Below are 22,521 nucleotides of genomic sequence, written 5' to 3'. Positions count from 1 at the left end.
TGCCATCTCCCCCAGACTACTACTGTATAGCTAGCCGGATCCTTATGACATGTATGTATGCCATCTCCCCCAGACTACTACTGTATAGCTAGCCGGATCCTTATGACATGTATGTATGCCATCTCCTCCAGACTACTACTGTATAGCTAGCCGGATCCTTATGACATGTATGTATGCCATCTCCCCCAGACTACTACTGTATAGCTAGCCGGATCCTTATGACGTGTATGTATGCCATCTCCCCCAGACTACTACTGTATAGCTAGCCGGATCCTTATGACATGTATGTATGCCATCTCCCCCAGACTACTACTGTATAGCTAGCCGGATCCTTATGACATGTATGTATGCCATCTCCCCCAGACTACTACTGTATAGCTAGCCGGATCCTTATGACATGTATGTATGCCATCTCCCCCAGACTACTACTGTATAGCTAGCCGGATCCTTATGACATGTATGTATGCCATCTCCTCCAGACTACTACTGTATAGCTAGCCGGATCCTTATGACATGTATGCCATCTCCCCCAGACTACTACTGTATAGCTAGCCGGATCCTTATGACATGTATGTATGCCATCTCCCCCAGACTACTACTGTATAGCTAGCCGGATCCTTATGACATGTATGTATGCCATCTCCTCCAGACTACTACTGTATAGCTAGCCGGATCCTTATGACGTGTATGTATGCCATCTCCTCCAGAGTACTACTGTATAGCTATCCGGATCCTTATGACGTGTATGTATGCCATAGCCAGATCCTTATGACATGTATGTATGCCATCTCCTCCAGACTACTACTGTATAGCTAGCCGGATCCTTATGACATGTATGTATGCCATCTCCCCCAGACTACTACTGTATAGCTAGCCGGATCCTTATGACATGTATGTATGCCATCTCCCCCAGACTACTACTGTATAGCTAGCCGGATCCTTATGACATGTATGTATGCCATCTCCCCCAGACTACTACTGTATAGCTAGCCGGATCCTTGACATGTATGTATGCCATCTCCTCCAGACTACTACTGTATAGCTAGCCGGATCCTTATGACGTGTATGTATGCCATCTCCCCCAGACTACTACTGTATAGCTAGCCGGATCCTTATGACGTGTATGTATGCCATCTCCCCCAGACTACTACTGTATATAGCTAGCCGGATCCTTATGACATGTATGTATGCCATCTCCCCCAGACTACTACTGTATAGCTAGCCGGATCCTTATGACATGTATGTATGCCATCTCCCCCAGACTACTACTGTATAGCTAGCCGATCCTTATGACATGTGTATGTATGCCATCTCCCCCAGACTACTACTGTATAGCTAGCCTCCCAGATCCTTATGACATGTATGTATGCCATCTCTCCCCCAGACTACTACTTTATAGCTAGCCGGATCCTTATGACATGTATGTATGCCATCTCCCCCAGACTACTACTGTATAGCTAGCCGGATCCTTATGACATGTATGTATGCCATCTCCCCCAGACTACTACTGTATAGCTAGCCAGATCCTTATGACATGTATGTATGCCATCTCCTCCAGACTACTACTGTATAGCTAGCCGGATCCTTATGACATGTATGTATGCCATCTCCTCCAGACTACTACTGTATAGCTAGCCGGATCCTTATGACATGTATGTATGCCATCTCCCCCAGACTACTACTGTATAGCTAGCCGGATCCTTATGACATGTATGTATGCCATCTCCCCCAGACTACTACTGTATAGCTAGCCGGATCCTTATGACATGTATGTATGCCATCTCCCCCAGACTACTACTGTATAGCTAGCCGGATCCTTATGACATGTATGTATGCCATCTCCCCCAGACTACTACTGTATAGCTAGCCGGATCCTTATGACATGTATGTATGCCATCTCCCCCAGACTACTACTGTATAGCTAGCCGTATCCTTATGACATGTATGTCCTTATGCCATCCATCTCCCCAGACTACTACTGTATAGCTAGCCGGATCCTTATGACATGTATGTATGCCATCTCCCCCAGACTACTACTGTATAGCTAGCCGGATCCTTATGACATGTATGTATGCCATCTCCCCCAGACTACTACTGTATAGCTAGCCGGATCCTTATGACATGTATGTATGCCATCTCCCCCAGACTACTACTGTATAGCTAGCCGGATCCTTATGACGTGTATGTATGCCATCTCCTCCACAGTACTACTGTATAGCTATCCGGATCCTTATGACGTGTATGTATGCCATAGCCAGATCCTTATGACATGTATGCCATCTCCCCCAGACTACTACTGTATAGCTAGCCGGATCCTTATGACATGTATGTATGCCATCTCCCCAGACTACTACTGTATAGCTAGCCGGATCCTTATGACATGTATGTATGCCATCTCCCCCAGACTACTACTGTATAGCTAGCCGGATCCTTATGACATGTATGTATGCCATCTCCCCCAGACTACTACTGTATAGCTAGCCGGATCCTTATGACATGTATGTATGCCATCTCCTCCAGACTACTACTGTATAGCTAGCCGGATCCTTATGACATGTATGTATGCCATCTCCTCCAGACTACTACTGTATAGCTAGCCGGATCCTTATGACATGTATGTATGCCATCTCCTCCAGACTACTACTGTATAGCTATCCGGATCCTTATGACATGTATGATGCCATCTCCCCCAGACTACTACTGTATAGCTAGCCGGATCCTTATGACATGTATGTATGCCATCTCCTCCAGACTACTACTGTATAGCTAGCCGGATCCTTATGACGTGTATGTATGCCATCTCCTCCAGAGTACTACTGTATAGCTATCCGGATCCTTATGACGTGTATGTATGCCATAGCCAGATCCTTATGACGTGTATGTATGCCATTTCCCCCAGACTACTACTGTATAGCTAGCCGGATCCTTATGACATGTATGTATGCCATCTCCTCCAGAGTACTACTGTATAGCTAGCCGGATCCTTATGACATGTATGTATGCCATCTCCCCCAGACTACTACTGTATAGCTAGCCGGATCCTTATGACATGTATGTATGCCATCTCCTCCAGACTACTACTGTATAGCTAGCCGGATCCTTATGACATGTATGTATGCCATCTCCCCCAGACTACTACTGTATAGCTAGCCGGATCCTTATGACATGTATGTATGCCATCTCCCCCAGACTACTACTGTATAGCTAGCCGGATCCTTATGACATGTATGTATGCCATCTCCCCCAGACTACTACTGTATAGCTAGCCGGATCCTTATGACATGTATGTATGCCATCTCCCCCAGACTACTACTGTATAGCTAGCCGGATCCTTATGACATGTATGTATGCCATCTCCTCCAGACTACTACTGTATAGCTAGCCGGATCCTTATGACGTGTATGTATGCCATCTCCTCCCAGACTACTACTGTATAGCTAGCCGGATCCTTATGACATGTATGTATGCCATCTCCCCCAGACTACTACTGTATAGCTAGCCGGATCCTTATGACATGTATGTATGCCATCTCCTCCAGACTACTACTGTATAGCTAGCCGGATCCTTATGACGTGTATGTATGCCATCTCCCCAGACTACTACTGTATAGCTAGCCGGATCCTTATGACATGTATGTATGCCATCTCCCCCAGACTACTACTGTATAGCTAACCGGATCCTTATGACATGTATGTATGCCATCTCCAGACTACTACTGTATAGCTAGCCGGATCCTTATGACATGTATGTATGCCATCTCCCCCAGACTACTACTGTATAGCTAGCCGGATCCTTATGACATGTATGTATGCCATCTCTCCCCCAGACTACTACTGTATAGCTAGCCGGATCCTTATGACATGTATGTATGCCATCTCCCCCAGACTACTACTGTATAGCTAGCCAGATCCTTATGACATGTATGTATGCCATCTCCCCCAGACTACTACTGTATAGCTAGCCGGATCCTTATGACATGTATGTATGCCATCTCCCCAGACTACTACTGTATAGCTAGCCGGATCCTTATGACATGTATGTATGCCATCTCCCCCAGACTACTACTGTATAGCTAGCCGGATCCTTATGACATGTATGTATGCCATCTCCCCCAGACTACTACTGTATAGCTAGCCGGATCCTTATGACGTGTATGTATGCCATCTCCCCCAGACTACTACTGTATAGCTAGCCGGATCCTTATGACATGTATGTATGCCATCTCCAGACTACTACTGTATAGCTAGCCGGATCCTTATGACATGTATGTATGCCATCTCCTCCAGACTACTACTGTATAGCTAGCCGGATCCTTATGACATGTATGTATGCCATCTCCCCCAGACTACTACTGTATAGCTAGCCGGATCCTTATGACATGTATGTATGCCATCTCCCCCAGACTACTACTGTATAGCTAGCCGGATCCTTATGACATGTATGTATGCCATCTCCCCCAGACTACTACTGTATAGCTAGCCGGATCCTTATGACATGTATGTATGCCATCTCCTCCAGACTACTACTGTATAGCTAGCCGGATCCTTATGACGTGTATGTATGCCATCTCCCCCAGACTACTACTGTATAGCTAGCCGGATCCTTATGACATGTATGTATGCCATCTCCTCCAGACTACTACTGTATAGCTAGCCGGATCCTTATGACATGTATGTATGCCATCTCCCCCAGACTACTACTGTATAGCTAGCCGGATCCTTATGACATGTATGTATGCCATCTCCCCCAGACTACTACTGTATAGCTAGCCGGATCCTTATGACATGTATGTATGCCATCTCCCCCAGACTACTACTGTATAGCTAGCCGGATCCTTATGACATGTATGTATGCCATCTCCCCCAGACTACTACTGTATAGCTAGCCAGATCCTTATGACGTGTATGTATGCCATAGCCAGATCCTTATGACGTGTATGTATGCCATCTCCCCCAGACTACTACTGTATAGCTAGCCGGATCCTTATGACATGTATGTATGCCATCTCCCCCAGACTACTACTGTATAGCTAGCCGGATCCTTATGACATGTATGTATGCCATCTCCTCCAGACTACTACTGTATAGCTAGCCGGATCCTTATGACATGTATGTATGCCATCTCCTCCAGACTACTACTGTATAGCTAGCCGGATCCTTATGACATGTATGTATGCCATCTCCCCCAGACTACTACTGTATAGCTAGTATGCCGGATCCAGATCCTTATGACATGTATGTATGCCATCTCCCCCAGACTACTACTGTATAGCTAGCCGGATCCTTATGACATGTATGTATGCCATCTCCCCCAGACTACTACTGTATAGCTAGCCAGATCCTTATGACATGTATGTATGCCATCTCCCCCAGACTACTACTGTATAGCTAGCCGGATCCTTATGACATGTATGTATGCCATCTCCCCCAGACTACTACTGTATAGCTAGCCAGATCCTTATGACATGTATGTATGCCATCTCCCCCAGACTACTACTGTATAGCTAGCCGGATCCTTATGACATGTATGTATGCCATCTCCTCCCAGATACTACTGTATAGCTATCCGGATCCTTATGACTGTATGTATGCCATAGCCGATCCTTATGACTGTATGTATGCCATCTCCCCAGACTACTACTGTATAGCTAGCCGGATCCTTATGACATGTATGTATGCCATCTCCCCCAGACTACTACTGTATAGCTAGCCGGATCCTTATGACATGTATGTATGCCATCTCCCCAGACTACTACTGTATAGCTAGCCGGATCCTTATGACATGTATGTATGCCATCTCCTCCAGACTACTACTGTATAGCTAGCCGGATCCTTATGACGTGTATGTATGCCATCTCCCCCAGACTACTACTGTATAGCTAGCCGGATCCTTATGACGTGTATGTATGCCATCTCCCCCAGACTACTACTGTATAGCTAGCCGGATCCTTATGACATGTATGTATGCCATCTCCCCCAGACTACTACTGTATAGCTAGCCGGATCCTTATGACGTGTATGTATGCCATAGCCAGATCCTTATGACGTGTATGTATGCCATTTCCCCCAGACTACTACTGTATAGCTAGCCGGATCCTTATGACATGTATGTATGCCATCTCCCCCAGACTACTACTGTATAGCTAGCCGGATCCTTATGACATGTATGTATGCCATCTCCCCCAGACTACTACTGTATAGCTAGCCAGATCCTTATGACATGTATGTATGCCATCTCCCCCAGACTACTACTGTATAGCTAGCCGGATCCTTATGACATGTATGTATGCCATCTCCCCCAGACTACTACTGTATAGCTAGCCGGATCCTTATGACATGTATGTATGCCATCTCCCCCAGACTACTACTGTATAGCTAGCCGGATCCTTATGACGTGTATGTATGCCATCTCCCCCAGACTACTACTGTATAGCTAGCCGGATCCTTATGACATGTATGTATGCCATCTCCCCCAGACTACTACTGTATAGCTAGCCGGATCCTTATGACGTGTATGTATGCCATCTCCCCCAGACTACTACTGTATAGCTAGCCGGATCCTTATGACGTGTATGTATGCCATCTCCCCCAGACTACTACTGTATAGCTAGCCGGATCCTTATGACATGTATGTATGCCATCTCCCCCAGACTACTACTGTATAGCTAGCCGGATCCTTATGACGTGTATGTATGCCATACCAGATCCTTATGATGTATGTATGCCATTCCCCCAGACTACTACTGTATAGCTAGCCGGATCCTTATGACATGTATGTATGCCATCGTCCCCAGACTACTACTGTATAGCTAGCCGGATCCTTATGACATGTATGTATGCCATCTCCCCAGACTACTACTGTATAGCTAGCCGGATCCTTATGACATGTATGTATGCCATCTCCTCCAGACTACTACTGTATAGCTAGCCGGATCCTTATGACATGTATGTATGCCATCTCCCCCAGACTACTACTGTATAGCTAGCCGGATCCTTATGACATGTATGTATGCCATCTCCCCCAGACTACTACTGTATAGCTAGCCGGATCCTTATGACATGTATGTATGCCATCTCCTCCAGACTACTACTGTATAGCTAGCCGGATCCTTATGACATGTATGTATGCCATCTCCTCCAGACTACTACTGTATAGCTAGCCGGATCCTTATGATATGTATGTATGCCATCTCCTCCAGACTACTACGGTATAGCTAGGCGGATCCTTATGACATGTATGTATGCCATCTCCCCCAGAGTTCATTGTGATCCCTCGTTCAAGTGAGTGTAAGAAAGGCTGTTAAATCAATATCACAGTCAATCGTAGACGTGATAAAGTAGGACAACATCGTCTATCTATCTAGAGATACAGATTTCTAGTTAAACCTTGTTAACTCAAACTTGTGTAATGAAAAAGTTCTGTTTAATTTGAAGCAATATGTTGATCTCCACCTAACTTTACATATCATAAAAGCATTTGTTTGCGATGGCCACCAACTTGAGATAAATGGTTTGACTGTATCATACAACAATGTAGCAAAGAGCAACAAAGAATTTCATAAACCAAGCGTTTTATTGATCATTACAGAAAAGAGAGACAATTTCCGCAAAAAATACAAACATACAAAAGCTAAACACTTGCATTTTTTGGTGTACAAATGACTGTATAATTAAGTCTCAGAGATTTTGATACAGAAATGTATGTCATAGAATTACAAGACATTTTGTCAAATAAACATTAGGTTGGATTCCCCACACTTCATAACAATGGATAGAGCTCAAACAAGCCTTTCCTGGATACAGGTTAAGAAATCAAAATGTAGGTCACAGTGACCAGATTCTGGTATAGGACCCACCATCTAACCAAGAATGAACCCATAGAACCTAATAAGAAGTTTCAGTACCTTAAATACAGGATAACCATCTAGACAAGCTTTTCCTTACATGAAGGTCAAGTGTCAAAATATAGGTCACATTCACCTGGTTTTGGACACACCATCTCACTTAGGTGGTTAATTCAATGTTTCTTTTTGTATAGGATATAGATCCAGTATAAGGTGACACACAAAAAGACGGAAGGATAGACATAAACCTTTAGTTCCCTAAGTTAACCAATCAGGGACTAACCACCTTCCATAGCAACAAATCTCATCAGGTTACAGGATGGCTATTTTTGTAAGCTTAGTTGTAGAATACATATCCTATGATCAAGGTGTAGAAACAATTTCTTTGTGTTTCTCATCAAAGAGCTTGAAATTTGGGAAGATTCCATATAACAGAAGCCAACACAGCATATGATACAGAACTCCTCAGGATTGTCAAAGTTAACAAGACTAGATTAAAGGCTGATAACAACACGGAAAATTAACAGGATAGTATTGGTACATAATGTCTACAATCATAAGATATCTTCTACAATAGCTTTCCACTAGCAATCTACTAATTAAGTTTCTCAGTTTAAATATAAAATTGGAAGCAAACTTGTTATAATTACGCTTTACAGGTAAAGAAAAATGTTATGAATATATATTGTCCATCAACATGATAATTCTTACAAAGAATGGCACAAAATATGACAAGTACATTATATATAAGTTGCACACAAAACAATATTTATGAATTGTGATACTTGACATGGAATATGAAGTTTACATATCAAAGTGATGACGAGTAATTTTAACACACAAATGGTCATCATGGTTTGGTCCCAAATCACCAACTTGTACATAATAACACTGAGAATGATATAGCACTATACAGGCTGGCTACATCCCAACACTAGTCACAATACATACCGGTAATGTAGTCTAAACACATGCAGTGGTGCACGTCGCGTGCAATGTTATTTTGACATTAAATTATCATTTTTATATGATGGTTAATTTATACCTGCTCTTAAAAAACAAAAACACAGAATTGCATTTCTACTCAACGATTTGAGTTGTACATAGCTAAAGCACCATAACAATTCATCTGTTTCTACACTAATAAGCTAGCTACTCTTTATACATGGAATCAGCTGTTTATTTATTGTTACTTATTATTCAACATACCATCAAGTGTTAAAAGGCCTTATCAAAAGTGGAAATTCTTCTGTCATATAAATCTTCTAAAACAGAAAGACTTCAATTCTACTTGTGGTCTGACAATTCATCAATAGGCCTATCCACAAAATGCTGGTAACTTGGCCATTCGCAACTCAGCGACGCGCTTACCAATAGAATGTTGCTAACTTCCCCACTCACAACGCGGCGACAGGCCTACCCATAGAATGTTGCTCATATACAATGTCTTTGACTTGACAACAATTACATTTTTTGACATTCAGACTTACTTTCAGATAAAGTCAATACATCTTTTCTGAGATATTCAATAAATGTCAGTCTTATTTATTCTGTAACAAAACTTTTAACCAAAAAATCTTGAGAAGAGCAATTTGGATTTTTAAAAATAACAGATACATTTGATTCATAGGATCTCTCCAACAAGTTATCAATGTAACAACACATAACAGGCATTGTTTTTCTATCTTTCTCTATATGTATGACTGAAATCATGGTCAGACTCCCAGAATTGCATAGTCAGAAACAAAGAACATTTTGTTGAATGTCCCAAAACAAGTTTAGATAAGAATTCACATCTCCTTCCTTGCTACGTGTGTGTTGTACTTCACTCATCATGTCTTTGGATATAATTCTGGTAAACTATGGTGTTTAGATAAATAATTTTTCTCTCTTTATCTCGAAATAAAGACTATTCCTCTAACACTAACAACCTTAATTTGATTATAAACCACACTTGTTATATTCAGTGGTGTAAACACCAAACACAAAACTTAATAAAAATAGTATTAAAGCACTGGACAATAGCGATTATCTGGAGGGAAAACTATTTGACACTTATGTAAATCTGTATAAGAGATCTCTACAATACTGATGCCACACAACTGCCGTGCTCAATTATATATGTAAAAAAAAATATTAAAGCTTTAACAAATGATGAGAACCTGGATCAATGATATGGAATGTAAACTAAAACAAAGTACAAAAATAATCGGTTTGCCGTTAAATTTCCACACTCTTCCAAAAAACAAAAAAGAGAGTAATGAACACAAAACTGGGAGTATTTAACAGAGATCATTAAACAAAATATTTAAAACAAGAGAAAATGCCATTCAACAGGGTAAATTAGTGGTGTAAAGAGGTACTTCATGCAATGAAAACAGAGGGAGATCAACAGGAAAACTGTCCACAAACAACAAAGGTTGGTTTGGTGTAGAGATAAACTGTGCAGACAATTGTCCGTCGACGACACAATGAACACAGGGCAGGTTAACAGGGGCTGGAAAGGTGCACTCCTTTAGTCAGAGTTGGTGATCTGTAAATTCAGCTTGTTCCTTCTCACCTCTTCAATTTTGCGCTCCTGGAACACAAGAGGAAACAAAACTAATTCAGGGCTTTTAAAATGTACAGGTTTAAATCAGAAATACATTGATGTGTTCAAAACAAATTAAATTCACAACATGGTTTCTTTTTAAAGTTGTATCAAATTAATGCATAAACAAAATCTAAATGAAATAACCAACATATGATATACTGATGAAACACTATAGATAATCAGGTGTTTGTGTACACAAGTTTACAACAGCATGCCTCGCTATTACTAAAACAAAACATGTCACCACCACAAAACAACAGTTGGCCTTTAATTGTTCTGCTTTCTTATTTTCTCCCCTTATCTACCTTCATTTCCTGCGTAATGCCATGGACTAGAGAATGTAAAATCTTATCTCTTATTAGACTGATCTGTGTATTTGGTTTACTGGATTTGAAAATACTATTTGACAGATCAAACAAAATGCCTAAATTTACTTCTCCTGGGCAATAATATGATGCAAGGGGCAGTACACAGGAATTAAAGATCTCACTACAGCCAGCTCTTTTGGCCTATAGCTTGTCCTTACATGTTCCTTGAGCCGATCTTGCAGTGCTCGCAAGTGCTCTTCACGGTTCCTGAGAGCATTTTCCATCTTGGTTATCATTTTCTCTTCCTGTGCTTTGTTGATGTTCTCACTGGCCTTGCAAACATCCTCAATATGTTTTGCCTATCAAATACAGTCCATGCGACAGAAATTAGCAACAATAATTTATGTACGGATATGACAACTAAATTTCATGATATTTACCTTTAATTTGGGTTTAACCACAAGTGTACTGACAAAAGAATCAAATAATGATATGTAGTTATTTATTTTTTTACTGTTAATTTTTAAGGTTATGAACCTGTTGCCAATGCATTTACCATATGTAATCTACATGGCCTAAACAAGAATATGTAAAACCATGTGCTATTTTATGAGGACATGTCGTTATGTATAATTTTGTCTGATAATGATTATGAATACAGACACGTGGGTATACAGGACAATAGTTAGACACAACAGGTTTACAAATGCAGAATCGTGTTTACATTCATTTTCTTAAAATATGAAATTAACTGATATTTATTTAAAATTTCCTTCACTTGAATCTTGCATGTCAATGTTGTATTGGGAGCAAAGTAATGCAGAGATTTTGAAAATTGATATGATTGATGATTAAAGTAAGATATAAGCAAACTCAACAAAATACAAGGTGGAGACTGGGCATGAAGGTTGATTTATGTTAATTACTGCTGACAAAAGTTTCTAAATACCCCAAATGGTGGTTTAGATAGTTAACATAGATCATCTTTGGTATAATAAACCATGCCCAGACTCCTTAACAGATAATGACAGGCAAACATGGATCTTACGTGATCTTTGAGGCGCACGAGCAAGGCCTGCAGTTGAGCTTTACGGTTTTCCTCTTTAGCCTCAAGTTTCTGATCAATTTTTTCTTTTAAGTTGAGATCTTTGGCCATACTGTCACTATTTTTACAAACTTCCTCGACCCTGGCCAACTGTTGTTATCAGACACAAAGACAACATCAATATCTAGAACAACATCCATAGAAAGTACAATATTCTATTCCAATAATTTAGTATTGAATTTCCCAAATTTGGAATGAAACTCCCCAAAAGAATAGTCCCCAAGGGTCTGTATCACTCTCCTGGATATCCCATTCATTATATATATGGTATAACACTATACATTTGAGCAAAAGATCTGTCAAGGATTTTCAGAAGATTTACCATTATTTGACAATAATTTTCTAGCAAGTGAGAACAACATTTTTTTTTATAAAATCTATCACTTTTCACCAGAAGATGTCAAAATTCATTTGATACTTTATGAAAGGTAATGAAGTATAGGACTTTTATGTGCCTTTGCGTTTTCAAGAAAGTCAAAGTCAATCTTTATACAAATCTATTTACTCCCCACCCCCCCCTAAGGATATTTCTGATAAAGTTAAGCTAGAATCCAATTGTTTCCAACTGAATATAGTTAAAATGAATTCAGTATTTTATGACTAGTAGCAATCTAAAGCAATTTTGACAGACTTTGCACTACATCAATATCTCATCAAATCATATCTTTACTTGCGGTAATTAGGCATCAGGTAATTATCAACCACAAAATGAGAATAGATCAAAACTATATCTAAATAGACATCAATATTCTAATAAAAACCAACTCAAGTAGAGACAGTAACTTACATGATCTCGGAGCTTGTCCTGAAGGGCCATGATTTGGAGTTTTCGGTTTTCCTTTGTGATTTCCATTGATCTGCGTAATTTGTCATGTGCAGCCCTGGCAAACTGCTCTTCCTGTTCCATTGATTTTGACATTACTTCCTGGATTTTTGTCTTTTCTCTTGCCGCAAATTCCACTTTCTGTGCTTCAATGGACTATAAAGCGAATGAAAAGTGTCATTATAAATTCACATTTAAATTCTCAAAGTGATTTCATTCAGCCTAGTAAAGATAAAGGCAAAAGACTAAGGACAATGTTTTCTAAAACTAAGAACAGTGCCTCTGACCTACTGATCTCGACGTCAGTCAAAGATTCTCTATACATAGGTAAATAACCTGTAGAGCATCACGCTAATATTAGGAGGTCAATCAAACCCCAGTCTGACTTCTACAGATTCCTACTCTACTCTTACATAATTGGCACCCAACGAAACACCCACAGTAGTGATACAGGGTTTCATGTGACTTCTAGAACAATGATTTTTATGAATGAAGGAGGATTACAAGACAGAGCTGGGTCATTTGTGACCAGGGAGCTCAATTAGTAAAGCATCAGGCTAGTGCTCAAAGGTCTGGGTGCTACAGTTTCTCTGATAGATGACTGATACAATTAGACTGAGGACATCATGACAAACTATGGTAATGCCTGTCATCCATAGTGGAAGACTAATACCTACCTGTCTCCTCTCCTCAGGAGGACTAACACCTACCTGTCTCCTCAACTCAGGAGGACTAACACCTACCTGTCTCCTCTCCTCAGGAGGACATCATGACAAACTATGGTAATGCCTGTTGTCCATAGTGGAGGACTAACACCTACCTGTCTCCTCTCCTCAGGAGGATATCATGACAAACTATGGTAATGCCTGTTGTCCATAGTGGAGGACTAACACCTACCTGTCTCCTCTCCTCAGGAGGACATCATGACAAACTATGGTAATGCCTGTTGTCCATAGTGGAGGACTAACACCTACCTGTCTCCTCTCCTCAGGAGGACATCATGACAAACTATGGTAATGCCTGTTGTCCATAGTGGAGGACTAACACCTACCTGTCTCCTCTCCTCAGGAGGACATCATGACAAACTATGGTAATGCCTGTTGTCCATAGTGGAGGACTAACACCTACCTGTCTCCTCTCCTCAGGAGGACATCATGACAAACTATGGTAATGCCTGTTGTCCATAGTGGAGGACTAACACCTACCTGTCTCCTCTCCTCAGGAGGACATCCTGACAAACTATGGTAATGCCTGTTGTCCATAGTGGAGGACTAACACCTACCTGTCTCCTCTCCTCTCAGGAGGACATCATGACAAACTATGGTAATGTCTGTCGTCTATAGTGGAGGACTAACACCTACCTGTCTCCTCTCCTCAGGAGGACATCATGACAAACTATGGTAATGTCTGTCGTCTATAGTGGAGGACTAACACCTACCTGTCTCCTCTCCTCAGGAGGACATCATGACAAACTATGGTAATGCCTGTTGTCCATCGTGGAGGACTAATACCTACCTGTCTCCTCTCCTCAGCCTTAAGAAGTTTTCTGGCGATTTGATCGTGTGTTAGTGGTCTGTCTTTGGGTGGTGACACAGGCCTGGTGTTGGACTCTACCATGGCTGGCTTCAGGATGTAGTCATAAGCAACACCTCCATAACTCTCTTTGGTACCTTCTGTATACCAGCAAAGTTTAAATCATTACGAAAATTATGAACTCTGTATCAAATCTCTTATCAGGAAGACAAAAAAAAAATTGCAATTATCAACTCTTCATCAAATGGTCTGTCTATGATTAAAATCATCAGCTTATAACAAACAAAACATAACATGTTCAGCTAACTTCCATTATATCATTAAAACAAGAGAACTGCACGATATACTAGAATATGTGCTTGTCTGAAGCCCTTATATCAAAATTATACAATTTTCTTTTTAAAACATTGCTTTTGTATAACTGTATAAAATTTGGAAGGTACTTCAAAATGTAGAATAATACACCAGATGCAGGTAAAGAAATGGCATCTTAAATATTTGGATCTATTTGGATCCAATGTTATAATTAAAAGCGTATAAGTTTAAACAGTTTTGGTATATCAACAACAAATTGGAGAGGAAGTGAAGCAAAAGTAAAGATAAACAAGAGGCCCAGAGGGCCTGTATCGCTCACCTGGTTTGTAATGCCAAGTAATGTTCTGAATACAATGTCATTGTTTCTTTTCTGAAGGAATTTGAATATTTACCTCTAATTCCCCTATTGGGCCCCACTCTTTCTGCTCCAGGGGGTCAAAGCCAAAATTTATACGAATTCTGTTAACCCCAAGGTTGTTTCTGGGCAAATTTGGTTACAATCCATGCAGAACTCTAGGACAAGTAGCGATTTATAGGATTTACCTCTATTACCCCTATTGGGCCCCGCCCCTCCTGTCCCCAGAGGATCAGAGCCAAAATTTATACAAGTTTACCTCTATTTCCCCTATTAGGCCCCGCCCCTCCTGCCCCCGGGGGTCTGATCCAAAATGTATACAAGTTCTGTTCCCCTTCCCCTAAGGATGTTTCTGACCAAATTTGGTTACAATCCATGCAGAACTCTAGGACAAGTAGCGATTTTTAGGATTTACCTCTTTTCCCCCTATTGTACCCCGCCCCTCCTGCCCCCGGGGGGTCAGAGCCAAAATTTATACAAGTTCTATTCCCCTTCCCCCAAGTATGTTTCTGGCCAAATTTGGTTACAATCCATGCAGAACTCTAGGACAAGTAGCGATTTATAGGATTTACCTCTATTACCACTATTGGGCCCCAACCCACCTGTCCCTGGAGGGTCAGAGCCAAAATTGATACAAGTTCTGTTCCCCTTCCGCCAAAGATGTTTCTGGCGAAATATGGTTACAATCCATGCAGAACTTTAGGACAAGAAGCGATTTATAGGATTTATCTCTAATTCCCCTATTGGGCCCCGCCCCTCCTGTCCCCGGGGGGTCAGAGCCAAAATTGATACAAGTTCTGTTCCCCTTCCGCCAAGGATGTTTCTGGCAAAATTTGGTTACAATCCATGCAGAACTCTATGACTAGTAGCGATTTAAAGGAAATGTTGACGGATGGACGGACGGACGACGGACGCCGCGCCATGACATAAGCTCACCGGCCCTTCGGGCCAGGTGAGCTAAAAATGGACAAAAATTGCCGATCATATATAATTTTAGCACAGCTGCTGATACATTATTCCTATATAGAGAAAAGTACACATATAAAGCATAACAAAAACAAAATAATATTAAGCAATGAAAACTCAACATAAAATAATGAAAGCCTTGCGTAATGTAAAACTTTCAAGGGAGTCTGCCATCACCTAAGCTCTGAAATAAAAGTTTAGGAGAGAGAGGCAGATGTCGCTGATGTAGACACAGGTGTATAAGTGTTTACTCATGTCATTACTGAGCTATAACCAAACTTAAGAACTCAATAATAGGTACAGTTAGGGTGTGGAATACTAAAACCAAACTAGAAATTTAACCATATAACACACAAGTTTGGTAGTTTGAATCCCTGCAATAAAGCCTTAATTCCCCACTAAAGCCAAGTATTAAAATCCATAAAATGAGCACGAAGTCAAAAGAGAGATAAAGCTTTGAAAATACTTTTTTTGGGGTTAGGTCAAAGGTCAAAATGTGGTTTAAAGTGATCTACTGTTGGTACATGAAAAAATATATTTAGTATCCCTCTCCCTTATAAAGGTTTCCAAAATGATATTCAAATAATACTAATATTTACAGCCAAATCAAGAAACCTGCAAAGGAAACAAAACAAAAGGTTGAATATCAAAAATAAGGAACAGAATAGATACATCCATTTCTTGTGCAACTAAAGAAGGAAGGATTGTGATGAAAATGACATACATCACTCACAAAACAACATCAAATTGGCATGACAACATGCACGAGTTGAGTGTGAGGTGATACTGACTTTCACCTTTACCCTTCCATACTATAATAGCGTCAAACGCTCGCTTGTTTGGGTGAACCTGTGGGTGGATAGCTGGCTTTTTAGGTACCGAATGTCGCATACACGAGAATATGTTCAGCCAATTACTGCAAACTGTTGAAAAGAACAGGATTAGTAATAAAGAGAAAAGACATATTAGTAATATATCAACAGAAAACTTCTCATGTTAACACAAACCTTACATAAAACAAGGTCAGAATTATGATATTTAAAATATTTATTCTTAGTATCAAATCTCCATATTTGTTATGAATATGATTTACCATGTGTATTTATGAAAGTTTAGGCTCCACAATGGGAAATAGCCATTGTTCCATATCTCAATACCCATTCAATTTCACTGAATATTGTAAATATAAAGTCGTTTAGAATTACTATTCACACCTAGTCATATACATTCCCCCCCCCCAATTCATTTAATGAATGATTCACAAGCGTCATTTTCATGCATTCAGTAAACATTGAACTAATAATCAATAATTATAATTAACCCTACAAGACTTGGTTTCTTTAAGAAAATAAATATTCATGCATGACTTGATAAGGTCTACCAAAGGACTTTACATTATACCAGGTCTCCTAGAAGAACCAAATGATCTGACCCGGTGGTTTCCACAAGAACCTAAAAGATTCTAACGGATAAAAGTTTCTCAGAGGGACTAAATCCAAAGATACCTACTACACTGGTTTACAAAGGTTATATAAGGACTCGGTCCAGCTTGATTTCCCCGAAGAACTATAAGATCCTACATATACTGATCAATTTCTGATAAGGTTTAGCTTCAGATTATTGTAATATAATATCAGGATTTCCTAGTAGCAGATTGACCTAGAGTGTATCACATGGTCTAAATCGCTTGACTTTAAACTCCATTGTGTGCTTTACATTTTTTATTATTAGTGATGACATTTGCTGCTGGTGTGGCCAACATTTTAACTGCATGATGCGGTCTCGTCTGTCCCATCACCAGTATCAGTCTCCTAGTAGTGGTACTAACATGAATTATAGATAATGTTGGACTTTATATTGAAAACCTCCCTCAGAACTGCCAAGTAAAAATGTTTTGGCTGCGTTCCAAAAGCCTCACATGATCTGACCATGGTATAGAGCATTGTTTCTGACAGACGGCCATCATAGTTCATACAAATCAATACACTTTGCAATTTCTGTAGTTTTTATCAAGAATCTTGTATCTAGAAGCAGTATTCCAAACACATGTACATTGCTTGGATCTTTGTAGAGAAAACATTTGGATTTCTTTCTAGACAAAGTTTTCTGAACTTTTTTGTCCAATCTGCCACAGTCAAATTGTAACAAAATTTGTATCCAAACAAATTTTATAGATGTTTCAGCTAGTCAAATTTACTTGTACACTCAGATGTTCTAAGATCAGCTCTGGTTAAGTACACAAGACATATTATGAAATACATTAAAGAATGAAAACAAATTCAAACAGCAGACCAGTGGGACAGGATATAAGGACAAAGTACAGTCCCCTCATCAACCAACAGTAGTGAGGAGGATAATCTCAGTACAGAGACTAGATAAGGACAAAGTACAGTCCCCTCATCCACCAACAGTAGTGAGGAGGATAGTTTCAGTACAGAGACTAGATAAGGACAAAGTACAGTCCCCTCATCCACCAACAGTAGTGAGGAGGATAGTCTCAGTACCAAGACTAGATAAGGACAAAGTACAGTCCCCTCATCCACCAACAGTAGTGAGGAGGATAGTCTCAGTACAGAGACTAGATAAGGACAAAGTACAGTCCCCTCATCCACCAACAGTAGTGAGGAGGATAGTCTCAGTACAGAGACTAGATAAGGACAAAGTACAGTCCCCTCATCCACCAACAGTAGTGAGGAGGATAGTCTCAGTACAGGGACTAGATAAGGACAAAGTACAGTCCCCTCATCCACCAACAGTAGTGAGGAGGATAGTCTCAGTACAGGGACTAGATAAGGACAAAGTACAGTCCCCTCATCCACCAACAGTAGTGAGGATAGCCTCAGTACAGGGACTAGATAAGGACAAAGTACATTCCCCTCATCCACCAACAGTAGTGAGGAGGATAGTCTCAGTACAGAGACTAAATAAGGACAAAGTACAGTCCCCTCATCCACCAACAGTAGTGAGGAATATAGTCTCAGTACAGAGACTAGATAAGGACAAAGTACAGTCCCCTCATCCACCAACAGTAGTGAGGAGGATAGTCTCAGTACAGGGACTAGATAAGGACAAAGTACAGTCCCCTCATCCACCAACAGTAGTGAGGAGGATAGTCTCAGTACAGGGACTAGATAAGGACAAAGTACAGTCCCCTCATCCACCAACAGTAGTGAGGTAGGATAGTAATCAGTAGACAGCCCCCCCACTAGATAAGGACAAAGTAACAGTCCCCTCATCCACCAACAGTAGTGAGGATAGCCTCAGTACAGGGACTAGATAAGGACAAAGTACAGTCCCCTCATCCACCAACAGTAGTGAGGAGGATAGTCTCAGTACCGAGACTAAATAAGGACAAAGTACAGTCCCCTCATCCACCAACAGTAGTGAGGAGGATAGTCTCAGTACAGAGACTAGATAAGGACAAAGTACAGTCCCCTCATCCACCAACAGTAGTGAGGAGGATAGTCTCAGTACAGGGACTAGATAAGGACAAAGTACAGTCCCCTCATCCACCAACAGTAGTGAGGAGGATAGTCTCAGTACAGAGACTAGATAAGGACAAAGTACAGTCCCCTCATCCACCAACAGTAGTGAGGAGGATAGTCTCAGTACAGGGACTAGATAAGGACAAAGTACAGTCCCCTCATCCACCAACAGTAGTGAGGAGGATAGTCTCAGTACAGGGACTAGATAAGGACAAAGTACAGTCCCCTCATCCACCAACAGTTGTGAGGAGGATAGTCTCAGTACAGAGACTAGATAAGGACAAAGTACAGTCCCCTCATCCACCAACAGTAATGAGGAGGATAGGCTCAGTACAGGGACTAGATAAGGACAAAGTACAGTCCCCTCATCCACCAACAGTAATGAGGAGGATAGTCTCAGTACAGGGACTAAATAAGGACAAAGTACAGTCCCCTCATCCACCAACAGTAAGGAGGAGGATAGTCTCAGTACAGGGACTAGATAAGGACAAAGTACAGTCCCCTCATCCACCAACAGTAGTGAGGAGGATAGTCTCAGTACAGGGACTAGATAAGGACAAAGTACAGTCCCCTCATCCACCAACAGTAGTGAGGAGGATAGTCTCAGTACAGGGACTAGATAAGGACAAAGTACAGTCCCCTCATCCACCAACAGTAAGGAGGAGGATAGTCTCAGTACAGGGACTAGATAAGGACAAAGTACAGTCCCCTCATCCACCAACAGTAGGAGGAGGATAGTCTCAGTACAGGGACTAGATAAGGACAAAGTACAGTCCCCTCATCCACCAACAGTAGTGAGGAGGATAGTCTCAGTACAGGGACTAGATAAGGACAAAGTACAGTCCCCTCATCCACCAACAGTAAGGAGGAGGATAGTCTCAGTACAGGGACTAGATAAGGACAAAGTACAGTCCCCTCATCCACCAACAGTAGTGAGGAGGATAGTCTCAGTACAGGGACTAGATAAGGACAAAGTACAGTCCCCTCATCCAACAACTGTTGTGAAGAGGATAGAGTCTTTATAAATTTAATCAACACCCCCCCCCCCAAAAAAAAAAAAATAAACCCCAACCTATACAACATTTTTCATCTTATGTAATCAATATTTAACACAATATGACACATTGGAAGCCTCCATTATGTTTTTATGGTAATGGTTACTGAAAGGTGATATTTCCAATTACATAGACATTAATTGGTTACACTAAACCTACTAATTGACTAATAAAATTGACTAAAGTGTGTAATGTGATCTAGCTAGAAGGCAAATTGGCAATTATTTATTTTTCTTACTCACACTTAGGACTGTTCAATATTTTATAACAACATTTTATGGATTATATTCTTTAAATTCAAGCCAAGATGTGCAGTCATTTTAAATCTGATTGATCTAACAAAATCACACAGCTAGAAAAAGTTACACTGCAGATCTTGAGTACATTGGAAACTGTTACATATAATTTATTATCAATACTGCTTTTATTAAACAGACAGACAAACCTAATTATTGTATGGCTGCCACTCTGCAGTTAGGCCATAACTATAGGACACTGTTTCATTAAACATTCCTCTTTACAGGTACATATCCTACCTATATGTGAGGATATGTGAAACAGTGAGGGATTGGTCTAATTAATGCTTGTTGTGTATTCCACGCATGAAAGCACCAACAATAGATGTGAAAGCCTGCAAGTCAATCAGGCTTGTGAAGCCTGCTGAGTCACAGATGAGTCAGAGTGTCTCACTCAACAGAAATATGACGCCGGCACCAGAATTGGATAAAACAGCAGCTAAGAACAAAATAGTATCATACCATCAGTACCTGGACAATTTGTACCCAGCAAGATGTGTACAGGTAAACGACCTTGACACACATTGTTCCCAGTAATGTAAACAGTGGTAAATATAACAGACAATACAATGACCTTGACACATTTGTCCTAAACAAAGTGATCATCATTTGATACACAGGTAAATAGTGGTCAAATATATCACAGACATTATGACGGCCATTGTTCTTTAGCAAGCTGATTTCATGTACAGATAAACTTCGGCCAAAAATAACAGCAGATGGTTCGCCGACCTTGACACACATTGTTCTTAAAAAGGTGATTTCATGTACAGGTAAACAGTGACCAAATATAGCAAAGCAGATGATCTGATGACCTTGACATACTTTTCCCCCAGTAAGGTGAAATATAGGTGAACTATGTACAGGTAAATAGTGGTCAAATATATCACAGACATTCTGACGACCTTGACACACATTGTCCTTAGCAAGGTGATTTCATGTATAGGTAAATAGTGGCAACATTTAATAGAGCAGATGTCCGCCGACCTTGACACATTATCTGATCTTGACACACATAGACCCTATATAAGGTGAATTGGTATAAAGGTAAACAGTGGTCACATATAATAAGACATTCTTTTGATCTTGACATACATTGTCCTCATTAAGGTGACATTTGTACAGTCTACAGGTAAACAAAGGCATGAGATCTATAACAGACACTATTGGTCTGGACATTTAGTCCCAAGCAAGCAGACAGGCAGCTTATCAGTCTCACACAGATCAATGATTAGCCTAGAGTGGGTAGGATTGCAATATCTACTCTCATTCTTCTCTGATCTGCCAGCTCTATTTCAGTTACTGATCAATTAGAGAGAAAAGCTAATTACCCTGTAGGTTTTCTTCAAAAGACATATGACATGGCTAGACTAGGATAGAACTCAGCAAGAAAGACACAAATTTACCTGCATCATTATACTAAGAATGAATAATCATACCCAGCCTACTATACCTTTCGGCCAGGTACAAATTGGTCCCTATGTGTCATAGTGGAGCAGCGCCTCCGAAAATCACTCAGGCACAATTTTCTATCTTTTTTTTCTAGGTTTCCAATTATTTTTTGCGTATCCAAGCATTTACATAATATTTTTGTCCAAAACAAACATAACTACAACTCTTAATATCTACCGTACCACTCACAATTCATAATTTGTAGACTTGCCGTATAAATTCTATTCAGTGACCTTCATATGTATATATGTAAAAAAAAAAAAAAAATGTCTCGCTGAGAATTTGATATTTTATATGGTTCAGTTTTATTGCCTAGTAGGTAAGCTATATAAAACAAGTAAGATAAGTTTTAATAATGGTTTGCAAAACCATTACTTTGCTCCATTAGCAGT

The 22,521-nt window shown here is 40.4% G+C and overlaps 1 protein-coding gene across 8 annotated transcripts in view; it reads right to left on the bottom strand.

The window, feature by feature from the left end:
- Positions 1-7,553: 7,553 nt before the first annotated feature.
- Positions 7,554-22,521, bottom strand: part of LOC138325844 (stathmin-like) — a 34,915-nt gene continuing 19,947 nt past the window's right edge. For 5 of the 8 annotated variants that reach the window (XM_069271789.1, XM_069271790.1, XM_069271791.1 and 2 more), the window contains 5 exons: positions 14,188-14,345; positions 12,637-12,828; positions 11,793-11,939; positions 10,963-11,103; positions 7,554-10,421 (listed from right to left, as the gene is read on the bottom strand). In XM_069271789.1, the coding sequence (XP_069127890.1) occupies positions 10,359-10,421; positions 10,963-11,103; positions 11,793-11,939; positions 12,637-12,828; positions 14,188-14,345 (701 nt within the window). In that variant the 3' untranslated portion in view covers positions 7,554-10,358. Of the gene's footprint in view, positions 10,422-10,962; positions 11,104-11,792; positions 11,940-12,636; positions 12,829-14,187; positions 14,346-16,632; positions 16,765-22,521 lie in introns of all 8 variants that reach the window. The other 3 variants (XM_069271787.1, XM_069271786.1, XM_069271788.1) reach the window with 1 other exon arrangement.

Source organism: Argopecten irradians, chromosome 6 (assembly GCF_041381155.1).
Source record: "Argopecten irradians isolate NY chromosome 6, Ai_NY, whole genome shotgun sequence".
NCBI lineage: Eukaryota > Metazoa > Mollusca > Bivalvia > Pectinida > Pectinidae > Argopecten > Argopecten irradians.
This window is presented reverse-complemented; position numbering and strand designations above follow the sequence as displayed.